We start from the raw sequence: 19,590 nt of genomic DNA on the forward strand, positions 1-19,590 counted from the left end.
TGAAATTTTGAAACCGGCAAGAAAATATCATAGTGGATAATTTTTATAATGAAAATGCAGATATATTTATTTAGGATCCAAATCCTATATAAAACTCTATTACACATACTTTCAAGAAGTTTTCCTTTTAATATTAGCAAAATCTACCCCGTAGACCAGTTTAGTGTAACGAATATCAAACTTTACCACTTGGTTCAAACGTTAATCGGATTTTTTCGCAAATACAAAACACTCACCACAAAAATAAACGATAATATTTAGTCTGATTCATTCTCGGCCAAAAATTTTTAAAGTTATTTCCTCAGTAAAGAACTGCTTATATTTTAAGACCGATTCGATATTGGCAACCCAATTTGGAATACCCTATTCTGAATTGAAGCGTATGTGAGAAGGCGTTCTGAATCGATCTAAACAAATAGTATTACAACAAGAGAGTTCTGGACTAATAATCCCATGATATAAACCTTCGCAACAACTTCTTTCTAAATGATTTCTAATAGCTATTATAACTTTTGGTCGCTTCCATATTTGACCGTATACATATTCTGGACATTTTGTTGGTGTCGATTTGTCTGGTTAGTCAGATAGAGCATCTTAAGCTTCGAGTTGTAATTTTCATCGCAAGTAATAATCCTAATGTGATGAATCTCGAAACCTAAATAGTTTGTCAAAGTTCGGGACTTGTCTTCGCATATTGTTGCAGTTGTGGAACATCTCACTCTTCCTCTGATGTTCAGCTGTTAAAATTGGTCGTAGTGTTTTCGATTTTATATTGCCATACATTCAAAGATACTTAGCAGAGACACAATAACCAAGTAAACGATGATACAATACAGTATTGCTACGTTTTATCGTGGCATTTTTGTTTTCAAACACTCTTAGCTAAGACACAGTGATCAACGAAGCGAAGACACAATACCCTTGAAGTATTCGCCTTGATTTGAAGCAAATTAAATGCATAGTTTGAAGTGTACTTGTCAAATTTTAAGAGAAATCATAGAAAGAATGTTAATAATTAAACTTTGGGAAATCCCCAAATTACTTTTGTTCAAAGTCCATTGCAAAAATTATGCAGTTACAAAAATCCCTTCTTTTTCCTTTTTTCTTTAATTAAAGAAATTACAAAAAAGCACCGCTTAATGCATTATCAATAGGTTCGAGTATGTCTCATAAACAGATGACGTAATTTAAATGCACAATTTCATATTCAATTGCAAGTGTTTATTAGTTTTTAATTAATTGATAGAGGAACATTGACATGATAATTTATTTAATATTGAAAACAATAACAAAAAAGGCAGATGTTTCTTTACTGACACTCACACACTTTTGATTACTGATTACAATTATGTAATTATGTACATATTAATAAGAGAGAGAGAGCGCACAAGAGAGGTGCTATTTGAAGATTAACATAAAAATTATGAAATTTACAAGCTAGACTTGTGTTCAACGTCATTGAAAATGAAAATTCAAGTACGGCCGTTGATTCAACATGATAATTCAACAAAAGGATGAATAAATAAGTAATAGTTTTATGTTTTATTAAATAAATTTAATTAATAAATTGGAGGGTTATTTTTTATGTAATAGATAAGATAAGTTTCTACAATCCACGAGCCAAATTTTAGCTTTACGATCGTTATCGGTCATTCCAACTACTACACTCTAATGATATTCATTATTAAGATTATAATTAATTTACAAATTAAATTTTCTTTAAAAAAAACTACTCAATTTCATAACCTTTATAGTTTAAAATAACGATAATAATCGTATGGCAATTGGCCTCTTTACAAAGACAATTATCCACATAATTAATAATAAACACTAGAAATACAAATTATATTTGAATAGATGAAAATGAAATATTTACAATTTGTTTAAAACAAAAACAGATCATGTGACCAATCTTCAACTTTAGTTCTCAAAAAAAAAATCTCGTGTTTGCGTTTACTTATAAACATTATTGATATTTTTAAAAATCATTAAATTATAAACAATGTAAACTCTAAATTGTAAATTTAAATATGTGCGTGTGAGTATAACAACAAAAACTTATATGACATCTTTTCGTATATGATAGTGTAAACAAAGAAAGAATAGTATCAAAACAATTTCCGTTTTTAATTATTTTTATAAATAAATATTATCAAATTACACTTAGAAGAATTTATGGTATCAGTAGGTGATTCAGAAATTGAATTGTAATTAATCCTGGGTTAATATGTAAACAACAACAAATTTAAATAGGATTTTATTTTTAAAAACAACAATAATAAATGAAAAATATGTAAACAACACGTTTTTAATAATATTATTTTGCGTAATGTTTGTTTTTTAAATTATACACAGAGAGAACAGAAATTGTTGTAATCGAAAGGAAGAGTTTTTTTCATAAGTAAGTAGAACTGAACTAGAACTGAACTAGAACTGAACTAGAACTGAACTAGAACTGAACTAGAACTGAACTAGAACTGAACTAGAACTGAACTAGAACTGAACTAGAACTGAACTAGAACTGAACTAGAACTGAACTAGAACTGAACTAGAACTGAACTAGAACTGAACTAGAACTGAACTAGAACTGAACTAGAACTGAACTAGAACTGAACTAGAACTGAACTAGAACTGAACTAGAACTGAACTAGAACTGAACTAGAACTGAACTAGAACTGAACTAGAACTGAACTAGAACTGAACTAGAACGAACTAAGAACTGAACTAGAACTGAACTAGAACTGAACTAGAACTGAAACTAGAACTGAACTAGAACTGAACTAGAACTGAACTAGAACTGAACTAGAACTGAACTAGAACTGAACTAGAACTGAACTAGAACTGAACTAGAACTGAACTAGAACTGAACTAGAACTGAACTAGAACTGAACTAGAACTGAACTAGAACTGAACTAGAACTGAACTAGAACTGACTAGAACTGAACTACGAACTGAACTAGAACTGAACTAGAAACTGAACTAGAACTGAACTAACTGAACTGAACTAGAACTGAACTAGAACTGAACTAGAACTGAACTAGAACTGAACTAGAACTGAACTAGAACTGAACTAGAACTGAACTAGAACTGAACTAGAACTGAACTAGAACTGAACTAGAACTAGAACGAACTAGAACTGAACTAGAACTGAACTAGAACTGAACTAGAACTGAACTAGAAACTAGAACTGAACTAGAACTGAACTAGAACTGAACTAGAACTGAACTAGAACTGAACTAGAACTGAACTAGAACTGAACAAGAACTGAACTAGAACTGAACTAGAACTGAACTGGAACTGAACTAGAACTGAACTAGAACTGAACTAGAACTGAACTAGAACTGAACTAGAACTGAACAAGAACTGAACTAGAACTGAACTAGAACTGAACTAGAACTGAACTAGAACTGAACTAGAACTGAACTAGAACTGAACTAGAATTGAACTAGAACTGAACTAGAACTGAACTAGAACTGAACTAGAACTGAACTAGAACTGAACTAGAACTGAACTAGAACTGAACTAGAACTGAACTAGAACTGAACTAGAACTGAACTAGAACTGAACTAGAACTGAACTAGAACTGAACTAGAACTGAACTAGAACTGAACTAGAACTGAACTAGAACTGAACTAGAACTGAACTAGAACTGAACTAGAACTGACTAGACTGAACTAGAACGAACTAGAACTGAACTAGAACTGAACTAGACTGAACTAGAACTGAACTAGAACTGAACTAGAACTGAACTAGAACTAACTAGAACTGAACTAGAACTGAACTAGAACTGAACTAGAACTGAACTAGAACTGAACTAGAACTGAACTAGAACTGAACTAGAACTGAACTAGAACGGAACTAGAACTGAACTAGAACTGAACTAGAACTGAACTAGAACTGAACTAGAACTGAACTAGAACTGAACTAGAACTGAACTAGAACTGAACTAGAACTGAACTAGAACTGAACTAGAACTGAACTAGAACTGACTAGAACTGACTGAACTAGAACTGAACTAGAACTGAACTAGAACTGAACTAGAACTGAACTAGAACTGAACTAGAACTGAACAAGAACTGAACTAGAACTGAACTAGAACTGAACTGGAACTGAACTAGAACTAGAACTGAACTGGAACTGAACTAGAACTGAACTAGAACTGAACTAGAACTGAACTAGAACTGAACTAGAACTGAACTAGAACTGAACTAGAACTGAACTAGTTAAAACCAAACCTTCTTATCAACCAAATAAATCAGTATTTGAATGGTTTCGTACCATTTTCTATAACATTCAAAACATATAAAACCAAATTTGTAAAACAACTAATTTCTCCCCATGTACACAAATACCTTCGTAAGTAACAAGTGTTTATTTTTCTCAACTCTACGCACCCTGACCTAAAATTATAATTTTTCAATTTACTGCAAAAAGAAATAGAAATTATTACGCACATGATTGATTTGATTTGAAAAAAAAAAATTACAAAAGAAATAAAAACTGATTAAATACTAAATTACATTACAAAGTTTTCGTTCACTATTTGCCAAAGTATAAATGATTGAATTTATATTTTCAATTTTCTATTGTGTCGTCCGTCTGTCTAACACTGATAAGTCAGTGATTTTTTTTAGATTGTTTGCCTTTTAAATTGATCGTGTGCCGTAATAAATGAAAAAAGGCAGCAGCAGCACGAGCATGTTGTAAAGCAATTCGACTTTAGTACTACTTTTAATGATTTTTCTATATTTTTTCAATATTTTGTTTTAATCAGCATTTTATCAATTGTTAGAGAGAAGTCAAAAGAATGAATAATATTTTATTGCGTCGCAAAATTACTTTGTTGTACTCGTTACTATGTTTTGAAGTTTATTTCTTTTACAACAATTCTTTATTCTATGACTTGATTTGATTTGTGTTTTTTTTTTTTTTTTTTTCTTCCCGTTTTTCTTTTTTTTCACATTCCTTGAGAGTTACATCTCAGCATTGTTGGCGTATCGCATAGAAAAACGTTTTGTGTGTTAAGGCAAAACTATAATTAGGTCCATAAAGTTCACATAAATTGTAATTCTGCAATGACTAAACCGCTTTAAACTAGTTTCACGCATTTTATTGTATTCGTCGTCGTATTTGATAAAGACACTTGTTTGACTAAATGATTCTGCTACTGCCTGCTGCCCGTGCCGCCTATTCTTCGATCAGTTTGTGTATATTTGCTCTGAAAAATATACACAGTCATTTTTAATGGATGCATTATGGATTGATGTTTTTAGTCGGTTTTGGTTGAAATATTTTAATCTAAATTTATATAGTTTTAAATATTTATACTTTGAATTTTTGTTTGATTTGTATACATTTAGAGGTTTTTTTGTATATGTTTGAAAGTTATTTGATTAGATAATGGAGTCATTTTAAAGAAAATTTTATATGACAGAGAATTCATATCTAAATTGATATTTTTTGGTGTCAATTTCATCATAAAATATATAATTTATTCATAAGATACATTTCGGTAAACTATATAAAAGAGATCCATAGTTCACTCTCTTTTAGGTCAGCTCTTCATTTTGCTCTTTAGTGATATTCTCATTATTTTCAACTAGAGAAATTGAGAACTTTTCGATTTTCAATATTTCTCTTTTTTTGTTCTTAAAACATAATTTTCAATTTAAATACACAGAGCATATGTTTATTTTTAGAAATAATTCAAAATATCTATTAAGTTATATTCCAAATTATGATTGTTATAAACTCCCAGATTTTAAAATTATAAAATATATATATTTTTTAATTGTAATGACTCTTTTGATATCTTAATGAGATGTCAGGGCATTTTACAATCTTATTTGTTACAATCTTAAATATTTAAAATAGTTCTTTGTTTAATAAAATATAACATCTTGAAAACAAAAATTTTTATTTGTGCGGTAAAGTCTAAAATAAATATTAATATTTATTTAGTTTTTAGATAAAAAAACAACAAAACTATATAAATGTATTACAAGGCTATACATTCTAGATTCTAAGCATTCGCAAATTTATTTTTATATTCAAGTTAAATAATTATGAATGTATGTGTGGCATATTTACAAAGTCAATGTACTGAGGAAAACAAAACATTTGTCTCGTATTTTTTTAAAAAACTTTTAGTTTTAGTGTGTTTTATAGTTGAGAAACTATCATCATTAAACTCTTCCCTTTTCTGTATTCAAGACACAAACCATAGTAGTGTTAAAACTCTGTTTTGCCTCCACAATATATCTTACAGCTAAAAGAATTTATTTCTCCATAGTTTAACTATTTAAATTTTTAGCAAGTTGCCAATTTTCGATCATTTCTAACGTCTCAACAGGCAGACAATTGGATTTTGATGTTAAATAGTTGATCGACATGATCTATCAAAATCTGCCTGTAATATCACTCTCACACCTTGTCGATCATACAAATAAATTCATCTTTGTTTAGGTAGACATCGTAAAAATATTATATCGTTAGGAACAGGCAGACAATTGGATTTTGATGTTAAATAGTTGATCAACATGATCTATCAAAATCTGCCTGTAATATCACTCTCACACCTTGTCGATCATACAAATAAATTCATCTTTGTATAGGTAGACATTGTAAAAATATTATATCGTTAGGAACAGAAGATTTCGTTTAAGTTACCTAAGATATGTTGTAAAAGTTTAACAGGACTCATGTTAACAACGAACATCGAGAGCGGATTAATCGCAGATCAACGTAATCAAAATCTTCTACCATTGCAGTCGCTACACCTTGCAGATCAACATACATAAATTGATCGATCTTTAGGTAAACATCGTAAAGATTTTTATGGAATGTATTGAATTAATAACTAACGTCGAGAGCAGATTGATCGTAGTTTAACGCTATAAAAGTAGGCAATATCACTCTACACCTTCGTGATCGATGTTTAGGTAGACATTGTAAAAACTATATATCTTTTAACTAACCTATTAAGATGTTGTAAAAAACATCGCAACACATTTAAGAAGACTAGATTACTAACTATAAGCATGCAGTCTATACTTTGCTATTGCTAACACATCTATAATTGATACTCATTTGTGTCATATTATCTATCTTTCTGGCAAGAATTTCGAACTAACATTTTCTTTAAGAATATCTAAACTCTGCAGCTTGTTCTCGCCGATTGTAGTTTCCAATAATCCTAATGATAACGAAACCATCAGTGTCCAATGACGTATACACCGTTTTGATTCGACATGCCATATTGTGGCAGGATCTCGATTATAGTGACTGATGAACTTTAATCATATCATTCTCGCAATTCTTTGAAGCTATTCGAACCAGAACAAAACAAACTCAGAATCAAAAGTCCTGATAAAGTTGAACCATATAACTTTCAGGAATGCCTTATTATGAATCAGAATTACAGCGATAGTCCATTATCAATTCAAGCACCTATTCCATAGGAATCGCCTCTGTAGGAGCTTCTTTCTGTTGATAAAACTATTTGACTTCCACGATTTTGATTCGACATACCGCAGAATCTCGTTTATCGTCGCTGATGAACTTTAATATTAACACTCTCGCTTTTTTAGGCTTTTCGAGGCAATCGTAACTCTTGATAAATTTAAAAACAATAACTTTCAGAAATTTTACGATCAGAATTCCAGCCAGACTAAGCACAAAACGTTTGGTTTTTCCATTATGAATCTCAATCAAGAGAATGGGGATTTCTGACGTTTTATAACAAGTAAAAAAAACTATTCGGTCTGTACCGTTTGGTTCTGGCAATGAGAAATGGGACCTGATGATACATCCGGCATAAATGATCCATGATGAAGTGTATATATAATGATTCTTAATGAAAATATCGTTAAGGGAAGTTAAGACAATCGCTAATTTCCTGAGGAGTATAGCATTTCATTTCGAAAAGTTATATCATATATCGAGAAGCTCATATATAGAAAATAACTAGAATGTTAGTGTAAAAGAGGTACTCAGATGAGTTCTAAGTCAGAATAAAACCTAATCGGGACATAAATAGATTTGGAACAGCCTGCAGCCTACAGAAGGATCCCATCCAAGATAAATTATTAAAATTTATCATAACACCAATCAATGACTCGAAAAGACTTGATAATTTCATCAGCCTTTTTGAACACACACTAGACATTTGAACTCACCCCCCTCAAAAAGAAAAAAGCAACAAGCGCGAGAGAGGAAGCAAGCCAAAAATCAACTGAATATTACCAAAAACAAGATCAGGGACATATTTGGCTCAGCCTTCAGCCTACAGAAGGATCCCACCCAAGATAAATTTTTAAAAACTATATCATAACACCAAGCAATGACTCGAAAACACTTGATAATTTCATCAGCCTTTTTGAATATTCTTCCACAAACTGACATAGACAATATTTTCCCTCCAATACACACACCAGACATTTGACCTCTCCCTCTCAAAAAAAACGACAAGCACGAGCGAGGAAACAAGCCAGAGAGCGGCGCCGCGTTAAAAAAAAATCAACTGAATATTTCCAAAAACAAAATCATTGAAAATCGTATAAACAATGAAAATGTATCATAAATTTGTTTATATTTATGTATGTAAACGATGCTACTTGAAATTGAAAAGCGACCAAACGGTCCAAACGACCAAACAATTGAGTCGTACGTAGAGTTATCAATTCGTAAATATTTGCATAGAATGTTTTAAAAATAGAACATAAAACTCTGAAGGCAAATAAACATTGAATGAAAAATATATTAAAATAATATGAAAAAAAATGTATGACGAAAGAAAATAAAAGGGTACGACGGCTATTATCAGGAAAAACCAGATGGACATACAAACATTGTCATAAATCAAACCCAAACTCAAGAGGCTAAAAAAAGAAATACATAACTAACCAAACAATCTTTATTATAAATCTCAACCGTATTGTTTTTGAAAATCATTATTACGTTTGAAAACATATTTTAATTAAGAATTTTTGTATTTACTTCCGGGTTTTTTCTAGTAAAATCAATAAACGTTTCTATGGCATGAAATTTGACTTTTTGGTTTGTTGCTTCCACATTTTTTTTATTAGTGAAAAATTTCCCTCCGCAACATAGGAAGCAAAATTTCCTTACAAACACAACCTTTAAAATTTTTTTTTGCATATAACTACATAATAGTCATAAAAACTAAACTACGTTTTAGTTTTTTTGTACACTAATCCTTGTCTATAATAACCTCGTTTTAACGAACGAACTTTACTTTTTCACAATGGATTAGTTAGTAGAAAATTGCTGATGCAATAATTTGAATTTATTGAATAAGCTGTGTAGTTTGTTCCGAACCTAAGTAATCTCAAAAACTGATCAGTTAACAATAGATCTTTACGAGAGAAAGAGCCTAATTAGCAAATAGTTATAGTAAATAAAATTTCAAACTATTATTTTTAATATGTTTTAAACAAACAAACAAGATAAATTTTGTTGTAAATTATAGTAGTTTCCCTTGTACTTATTTCTCATTGCTGATATAATCAATTTAATGCTGACTAAGCTTGAATCATGCACTTGCTATTTCCTTTTAACCTAGATTTTCCTAGTCTCTTCTAGTACTAAAACAAAGTCCAGTCTGTTTGTCTTTGAGTTCATGATCTTTTTGCCTTACACTTCTGAGAATATAGAGTAGAGGCTTATGAGGGTGAAAGGTAAAGAAGGTAGTTATGATAAGGGTAGTTTTATAATCTCTTTTATATTTACTCTCTTTTTATACTTTTATATATCTCCTATAAAAGTTTTATGTTTCTTAAATAAAAAAAAAATTTGCACAACTGTACTTAAACTAACTAATCTTCGGATTTAGTACAGCATAAAACGCGTGCCATCTAGTACCTGGTTGAAAACTCTCAAAAGGTATGATCATAATCAATGTCATAAAAGTACCAATGAAAAGAAGAGAGTGAGTGTAATACGCAGGCGTTATCATTTTATCACACAAAATAAAACACACACTCACACACAAAGAACTAAGGAGAGTCTCTAGCAATTGCTAGTGCTCGTGTTTGTGAAAAATATGTAAACAGAGAGCCAAAAGAGCTAAACTACCGTTACACTATAGATAACGTTGTAATAGGGAGCATACCCTACAAACATTTTCTATTGCGGAAGTTACCCGTATGAAACTTCCAAACGTGCTAAAAGCTCGCCAGCGATGTTGCGGAAGTATACGAATTCTTGTCACCAGTCGGGAAGAACTGATGCCGAGCTGGGGAACGTCTAAGAGTAACGTGGAAGATACTTCTGGAAGACCCCCAGAAGAAACTTCTAGATGACTCTTGGAAGTAAGGTATTGCCAAAGACTCTTCTAGATGTAAATAGGAAGTCACTTCTTGAAGTGACTACTTAGTATCATCTAGAAGTGTTCCTATCTTATCTTCTAGAAGATAAGTTTTCTCTTCTTCTAGAAGATGAGTTTTCTCTTCTTCTAGAAGAAGAGTATTCTCTTCTTCTATTTGTATACTCACCAAAATAAAATCTATAAAAATAAATCTAAATAAAATGAAATTTTATAGTTTTTATTGAAATAATTGAAATTAAAATAGTAGAAAAATAATTGATTTAACAACTAATTTAAAAAAAGTAATATATGTATGTACATTAGACCGACTCACAAAAAATGGTGCCTCATAATATTCGCTGTTATGTAATATGATGTTACCCAAAATATTTTCTGTTAAGTGTTGTCCATTATAGTATGTAGTATCATTTGAAAGGTTTTTTGAAGCCAAGTCTAGTGGTGCACAAAATTGTGCATACATTTTATTTTTTTTTAGTGAAAAACCTAACAATTTTAAATATTTTGGAATATGACAATTATAAAAAGACGGTTATTTATGATTAATACATCATTGGACGCGGCTTTAAAATACCTTTTAAACGATACCCCGTATTGGATATTTTGTTTCAAAACAAACAAAAATTAAAAAAAATAATTCCAAAATACCTTTTTTAATTTGGTCCAGCTCACGAACGGTCATCGCTAGACTTTAAATATTTTCGGAATCATCATAAAACAAAGCAAGGTAAATTTTGAGAGAGGTAACAAAAGCACGTTTTTGCTTTCCATACAGAGTGAGTCGGTTTAATGTACATATGTATCCACAATTTAGAATTATTACCTTATAATAAGATAATTTTCAGGAAATCTGTATTAATATTCCAACTGTTGACTGGTATACTTCCAAAAATTGTAAAACGTTGGACTCTTTTTGTAGTTCTTCATAAATTTTATGATCAATCCATCAAATTGTAAGAGTTATATTTTGGAACGCATTAATCCTTCAACGAAGTAAACAAAAATAATGTTATAATTAATATTTAATATACATACATACTTTTGTATTTATTGAAATTACCTGTTATACTTTAGGAAGCAATAAAAATAGGATTCTCTTATGATCAATACATTTCCCACCGAAATTTAAACGTTCAGATCCATTTTTTACATTTTCTGCAAATAATCGACATTTTTAATGGAACCGCGTGATGAAATAAGACATATATAACTTACCAGATCCCTTTTTTATATTTTAATTCGGTTAGAAGTATTTTAATAGGGGGTACAATATTAGCTACTACTTTCTAAAAAAATAAAATAATTAAAAATTAATTTATTTATTTATTGTTTTTAATCAATAAAAACATTACCTTTCATAAACATTTTTTAAATAACTTGGAATTAAACCATCTATAAAGATCTGAAATTACTAAGCCATGGATTATTTTTAAAATTATTTACAGTCACTAACGATAGAAACACCTTAACGACCCTAAACGGGATATTGCTTTTGACACTAATACTGCAATACTATTTTGCTCTCTTCTAATTAAGGAGTTATACACGTTCAAAAACTATCTACTTAGGTAATATCTTGGGAACGGCATGCTCAATATTAAGAATATTAGTATCATATGATAGGTCATTGAAAAAGACCTGGTGTTAATAACTAAAAAAGTACCTATAATTAGAATAATTAAATCCAAAGCTATATGAAAATTAATAAAATTGTATTTATTTAAAAAAAGGTGGGTTTAAAAATATCTGTTTTCAATATTAAATATCTTATATGGGCAATTTCGTGTCGAGTGACCCAAGTCAAAAAATAATTTATGTATAAAACAGTAGTATTAATTTCAATATAATGATTCCAGATAGCGTTTGAATACTTTAAGTAAAAATTTTAATGTATTTGGTTACGATAATGAAATACAAATAAAATTTTAGCTCAAAGTGATCATACGTAATCTAGAAAAAGGACCTAAACGCGCTAATAGTTTAAAAAATATTGAAAGTTAAGATTTAACTCAAATAAATCTAAATAGGTTAAAAATGCAATATTCATCAAATGAAAGCCGAAACTTACAACTTGAAAAAGTCTTTAAATGCTTATAACTCCTAAACCAATTAAGAGAGAGACGAAATTTTATATAAAAACATTTTTAATTAAACATATTAGACTTCGTTTAAAAATAATGGAAATGGAAGCCGTTTAGAGTTGTTAACTTATTCCTAAAATATAGTACTATTTTAATGTAAAATATTACAACTTACTTTTCAATTTTATTTATTTAATTTAATAAACTTCACCAATTAACAAAACCTTCTTAAATGTTTATTAACAGTTTACTTTTAACACAACACTGTCATATTGTTTTTTTTTTCTTAAGATTTACAATATATTAATTACACTATTTTTCTATGAACATTAAACTCAATAACTCATTTAAGTTTTACAATGAATAATTAAAACTGAACATGACTGGACAAAACGCAAAACATCACTGAACTTAGCAAAATTTCTGCATTATTTATTTTTATTTTTTTCGCGTTCACGCTAAAAAAATGGAGTATTTATATTTTTTTGTTTTTGTACTCTTTTTACTATCATCCGGAAGTAACCTAAAAGTATACTTCCAGACGGCGAAAACTAGAAATCAATGTATTTTGTTTTTGTAAAATGTGTGCTCTCGTCTGACAATCGTCCAGAAGTGACTACAATCCACACTTCCAGATGAATAAAATACAACATTAATGTGAACACTCTTCAAACTGTCTTCCAGAAGTGACATAAACATACAAATCAAGAAGATACAAATTAGGAAACAATGTATTTTGTTATTGTAAAATGTGTGTTCTCACCCAACTCTCATAGAGAAGTCACTAAAACGTATACTTCCAGATGAAAAAAATTCAACAGTCAATGTTTTTTGTTTAAGCAAATGGATGGACTCTTCTAACTATCATCCGGAAGAAACTTAAAAGTGTATTTCTAGAAGACGAAAATTCGAAATCAATGTATTTTGTTTTTGTAAAATGTGCGTTCTCGTCTGACAACCGCCCAGAAGTGTTTCTGACGTGGCGTCTGGGGTGATGCGCAATAGTTTTGTCTTCTAAATGTTTGAAGGGTAAGAGAGAGAGAGAGTGTAGTAGTGAGAAAACCTTGTATGTTCGTTTAATATAAACCATTCTGTTCTGTGGCATAATCAAGCAGTTTACTACTCGTCGTCGTTTAAAGAACATCGAGTTTTAATTATAAATTTTGTTAATAAAGTGTAGTGTAAACACTACATTTGTGTAAAGAATAATATAAGCAAGACAGACGGTTAACAACGCGTATTTAAATATTTGATTTAAGTTTACGTAATTTTGTTGATTTTAATAAATTTTTTTTTAAATCTCTTAAACATTGGCCATAAAAGTATTTTTAACGGTAGACGACCCGTTTGTTCGTCTTGTTTTGAATTTCCGCAAAGGGGGCGCGTGTGCTGATGAGAAACTTTCGTTTTCGTCAATTTGTATTATCCGGTAAAAACCGTTATCACATCAATCATGAATTGGTTCAAAAAGTCGTCGTCTGCAAACAACGAGAACCCTCATAGACAGCAAAAGCACAAACGAGTCAAGAAGACTGCAGTCAATAATCTAAGTAAATCACAAAGCTTGCCACTGCCCAGCACTAACGACTCCAATTTAGATATAGAAAAAATCGTAAGAATAGCCTCATGCCACAACATAGAAATCGTTGATCCCGAGATATTCTTTCAAGATCCCGAACATGTGCGCAATTACAAAGAGGAAGCGGTGTTCTTGAAAATCATGTCCGAATGGGAGATTGTAGAAAATCCTGCCAACATGATGGACAACTTTTTTTCGGCAGACTTTGAAGAAGAGTTCGTAAATATGAGAACTCAACAGCAGCAGCAGCTGGCAGAAGCAAACGCTCCAACAGAGGCGGCAATTACACAGACTGTTTTACATGAATCATGTGATGATAACAACATGAAAAAAACCTCAAAGAAAAACCGAAAACGTTCCTATAAACGTTCACTGTCTGAAATATTTTTTGCTGATAAAATAGAAGTTGGTTTACTGCCACCAATGAAGAGCTCGTCATCATCTGCCACTATTAATACAACACCACCTTCTTCGAAACCATGTTCGCCAAAATTACATAATAAACGTAGATGTATAAGGGAGGAATTACTGCAAGAATCCCTTATCAATCTACCACCTACCTGTTCTATAGGTATTACTAAAGACTGTGCCATAGATCGTTCGCAACTTAAGACTGAAGCTTTGGCTTGCTCCATAATGGGTGCCATTGGCAAATGTCCGGCCAAGGACAAAACGCCTGGTTCATCCATAAAGGATCTTATACAAGAGACTGGCGATTTCTGCCATCCCATCAATAGCTGTGATCATTATGATATTAAGCAGTTTTTTCGACTCGATGATAATGGAAACATCCTTTTGAATATGAGTCATATTGAGGAGATAAAAGGATTCGGTTTTGCCAGCGCCGAAAATAAACGTCTCTATAGACGTTATTTAGGTGAAGGCTATTCGGCAGAAGAGGATGCATTTTGTATGCGTAAATGTTGTATGGAGATTTTAAAACGTATGTTAACGTTGATGTGGTATAATGTCAAGTGTAAGTTGAAGAGGAAGAAAAGAAAGGGAGGGGGTGTTAGAAATAAATAAATAAATAAGTTAAGATTTTCAATAAACTATGTCCTTAAATCTTTCCTTAACTTAGTAAACTAGTAATAGAGTTTTAGATATTTTCAAGAATCAAGTTTTTAATGTTTCCATTTTTCTTATTCTTGTTTTAGGTCATCCACGTAATAAAATAAATCTCTGCAATGGTGGTCCCGGAGACACTGTACGCTCATACACTCTCCAATTGGCCGCTGATCAATGTACTACATTTGCCCGCAACATTGAAAACTTTATATCATGCACCAAAGATTCTCGCGAAGCTGCACCCCAGGTGGTCATGCGCAATATGCGACAATTTATGAATGGCATGAAGAATTATTTAGTTAAACATGGTGAAGGCAAATTTCATCAAGAAGTCGAAACTGCTAGATCAAGACTAAAATCCGATGAATTTTTAAATTTGGATGCCATTCTAGAGACTGTGATGCATCAATTGGTTGTGCTGCCATTACGAGAACATTTGTATGGCATGTTTGTTGACTACTACACCCGTTCGGAAGATATACAACTGTTGGCTCAAAATGTCAAATATGCCTGTGGTCGTTCGGCGGCTGATTTTGGTATAAGACCGACAGTAACACCGCCTTCTGCCACCTCTTTGCAAATCATATCAAATTTATTATTACGCCTGCAAGAAGCTGAATTGCCATTGGAAAAATTGGAATTATTTTTGTGTGTTATATCAACAATATTTGATGCTACTGGCTGTCCCAGAGGACAACAATTGGGAGCAGATGATTTCTTGCCCATTTTAGTGTATGTAGTAGCTAAATGTGGTTTTGTGGGAGCAGAAATAGAAGCTGAATTCATGTGGGGTTTGTTGCAGCCCACTCTATTAAATGGCGAACCAGGCTATTACTTGACAGCACTGTGTAGTGCGGTGCATGTTTTGAAAAGTTTTATGGCTTCAGAGAATGAAAGTGGTTCGGGTTCATTGGATGTAAGTTTTCATTACTAAAGAAAATTAAAGGAATTTTTATTAATTTTTATATTTCTCTTATAATTACAGTGGCGTTCTTCTTCTTTGCCAGCTTGCTCTTCAGTTTTAAGAGTCATTATACCCGATGAATGTAATGGTTCTTTACAAACCCGTACCCTGCCTGTAAGACCTCATACCTCCACCCGTGAAGTATGCCGCATTATTGCCCACAAAGCCCGCATTACCAATCCCCAAGATTATGCTCTATTTAAGTTGGTGGATGGTGAGGAAACTCTGCTTAATGAGAGTGAATGTCCCCAGGACATAAGATTGGCTGCCAAAGGCAAACATTGCATGTTGGCCTATAAACGTATAGATGCCAAAATTGCTTGGCCCACTGCCACACAACCAAATTTTAATTAGAATTTCTTGTTTTCCACAATAAAACACACATGACTTAATTAAACAAAAAACTAAAGATCTACTTTAGAATTTCCACAAAAGTTTGTCTTAATTTTAAGTTAAACAAAGGCGTTTGCTCAAATTATAAATTTTTTTTGTAGTTCCGTAAGACTTTTTTAAGTTTAAGTTGTACTAAAAAAACAGTATTTAAAATAAGTTTTAACAAAATTAATACGAATTCTTTAAAAAAAAAGACCAATTTCTCTAAAGTTCATAAATGAACCAACCTTGTACATTTTTTTGCATAAGTCTTAAACTAAAACAAAATTTTAAGAAAAATATCATTAATATTTCAAAAATATTAAAAAAAAAACACAAACAAACCGGAAGTCAAAACAAACTTAATAAATTCTTTCTTTTGCTTAACTTTCTTCTGCTAAAATATTTTTGTAAATTATTATTTTCAATTCTTTGGTTTGCCGTGCAATAAAAGATTTTCAGTTTTTACAAATTCTATCTACTAAAAAGTTACTTTTAAAGTTTAGGCTTTGTATAAAGACTGTTTCGTTTTTTTAATTTCGTTTCCTTAATGTTGTCTTCTTGTTTAAATTGTACAAAAGAAAATTTAAATAATAATTATACATTAACATGATTAAATATAAGTTGTATTATTTTTTGTTTTTATTTTTGTTTGTTAATTTTTTTTTATATCCTTTACTTTCTTGCCTTTTTGTTTGTTTCTTTACTCTTTTCCTCGTTGTAATTATTATTTCTTTGTCTTATATTCTAGTTTAATTATTTAATAATAAATATAATCGAATAAATACTTTAAAAATTATGTATCGAATACATTTGAAAAATAAAACAAAAAATCATGGTTTTTCTTTCTAAAACAGCAAAGCCAATAAATCAGGCAATTCATTATTTGTGTATATTTAAAAAATATCATCATACTCGTATTAAATTAAAAATTTAAATTTTAATTCATTCATTTTCATCCATTTAAATTAATTAATTAATCATTATAATATTATAATATACATACATATTACATACTTATTTAATCAAATAATTTAAACGATAATTATTCTTAATAATTTTTGTCTTAAAGCAAAACATAACAAAAGAAAACACAAAAGATTTCAAAATCATATTATATAATTAAATAACAATAATAACGTGAAAAAATTAATAATAAAACCAATAAATTTTTAAAAACTCATGTAACCACATAAAAAAAATATTGATGTTTTATTTCAAGAGATCAAATAAAAATAATAGGATTTTAAAATAGTAAAAGTTTATTTGGGAAAACTGATTTGTTTTCTTAAATTAAAAAGAAAAATTGGCAATTATAAAACTTCTTATAGTACTTATATGTATGTATATATGTACTTTTGTAGTACTATTGCTCATAGTTTCTCATTTAAGTTTACTTTTATCAAACCACTTCACTATTTACTACGAGCATTATGTGAGTTATCAGCATTAGCAAGTGCGTGTACAATTTTTACATAAATTTATTTTTAGAATTGATTTCGTAAACATAATTATGTACATAAGCTTTATTTTATAGTGATAACAAGAACATGTTATATGTTTCCATGTACTTATTACACACATTTATTAGACCTTTAAAATTTTAAATAATTTTGAGGTTAAATTATCTAATCATTTTTTGCACACACGTTTTGTCTTTTCAATTTTAAAAATACATTTATCAAAAGCATAGAAAACAAAAGCAAAGAGTGGAAGAGTGAGACAAGGTAAAAAAAGAGTTTAGTTAATTGTTAAAGAGAGCCATATGTATATGCAAATGGTTAATTAATATCAGTACAAAATGGCGTTCTTTGTCAAATATCAACTAGTTAATTTGTTTATAATATTTGTAATTAATTTGCGTATTTTGGGGAAAAATAATTAATTGAAACATTTTATTAGTTTAACAGTTCGTTATTCAACTCTTGCGAATTATCTGTTCACGTTTATGTTTGCCGTTGAAACCTTAAAAGAGGCCGAAATGGAACGACCATCGGCAAACATTCTACAGAACGACTTTGGAACAAGTTCCATTAGTCGAAACTCTTTAAAAACTCTTTATATGGAGTCGAAACCCTTTAAGAGTTCGCACCGTTTTTTACTTTGCGGAATCCTTGAGGAATTTATTTAATTTCCAGGACCTTCATACATATTTTGATATCTAATTATTCGTCCAAAAATTGTCCTAGTACATAAATCCCTAAATCAAATAAAAGTAAAGAAGTCATATCTATAAAGTATTTCCGTACTTTGTGAATATTTAATATTTCAGAGACGTTCAATTGCACGGTTTTGAACATAGAATGACTTTGATGAAATGTTAACATGATATTTAATTTAATGATCGTGAGAACATTAATTTTCACATTAATTTCTAGTCAAGGTAGTGAAAAGGATTATTTATCATGGTTTATAGAGTCATGTTTTTACTATTTGTTGCGATAGCAGAGGAGAAAAAATATTAGGAAAATAAATTCCAAAAAAATTGGTTTGATTTTTGATACAGAAATTTATAACGATTTTTTGCTTTTCGAATATTTAAAAATAAAGCAAATTTATCTAAAATTTACCATAAAAAAATTGTAGCTTTCTTAATAGAAAATGTTCTATAAAAATAAATTTTATCAAAATTTTGTATAAAAGAAATCACAATTTTATATAAAAAGAAATTTTATCAAGAAAATTTATCTAACAATTTTTATAAAAAGAAAATTTATCAAAAATTTTTATAAAAAGAAAATTTATCTAAAAATTTTTATAGAAAGAAAATTTATCAAAAATTTACTGTAAAAAGAAAATTTATCAAAAATTTCCTATAAAAAGAAAAATGTCCCTCAAAAAGAAAATTTATCAAAAATTTCCCTCAAAAAGAAATTTTATAAAGAATTTCCTTAAAAAAAATTATTAAAGAATTTCCTATGAAAAGAAAATTTTCTTTAACAAGCAATTTCTGCTGATTTTATTTTAAAATTCTTATTTTTCATGAAAAATAGCCATTTTGTTTCATAAATCTCTAAAAATAATTTCTGTCCTTTAGAAATTCCTCTTTTTAATGAATATTTAAGGGAATTTCCGCTTTTTGATCACTAAATAAAAATAAGTAATGCCAAAACTATTTAATCACTTCCTAAACAGCTGACACCTACCTGTTAACTAGATATTTCCGCTTATGGTCTATAAA

General features: G+C 29.9%; 1 protein-coding gene across 5 annotated transcripts in view; it reads left to right on the forward strand.

The window, feature by feature from the left end:
- The window catches only part of LOC119604416 (protein sprint), a 288,645-nt gene extending 271,044 nt beyond the window's left edge, over positions 1-17,601 (forward strand). For 2 of the 5 annotated variants that reach the window (XM_037957000.1, XM_037956999.1), the window contains 2 exons: positions 15,163-15,989; positions 16,059-16,391. In XM_037957000.1, coding sequence (XP_037812928.1) covers positions 15,163-15,989; positions 16,059-16,391 — 1,160 coding nt within the window. Of the gene's footprint in view, positions 1-13,535; positions 14,982-15,162; positions 15,990-16,058 lie in introns of those variants that run through there. The other 3 variants (XM_037957002.1, XM_037957001.1, XM_037956998.1) reach the window with 3 other exon arrangements.
- Positions 17,602-19,590: the final 1,989 nt, after the last annotated feature.

This window comes from Lucilia sericata, unplaced genomic scaffold (assembly GCF_015586225.1).
Source record: "Lucilia sericata isolate MDLA Ls3-8-SP2 unplaced genomic scaffold, ASM1558622v1 Contig000390F_arrow, whole genome shotgun sequence".
NCBI lineage: Eukaryota > Metazoa > Arthropoda > Insecta > Diptera > Calliphoridae > Lucilia > Lucilia sericata.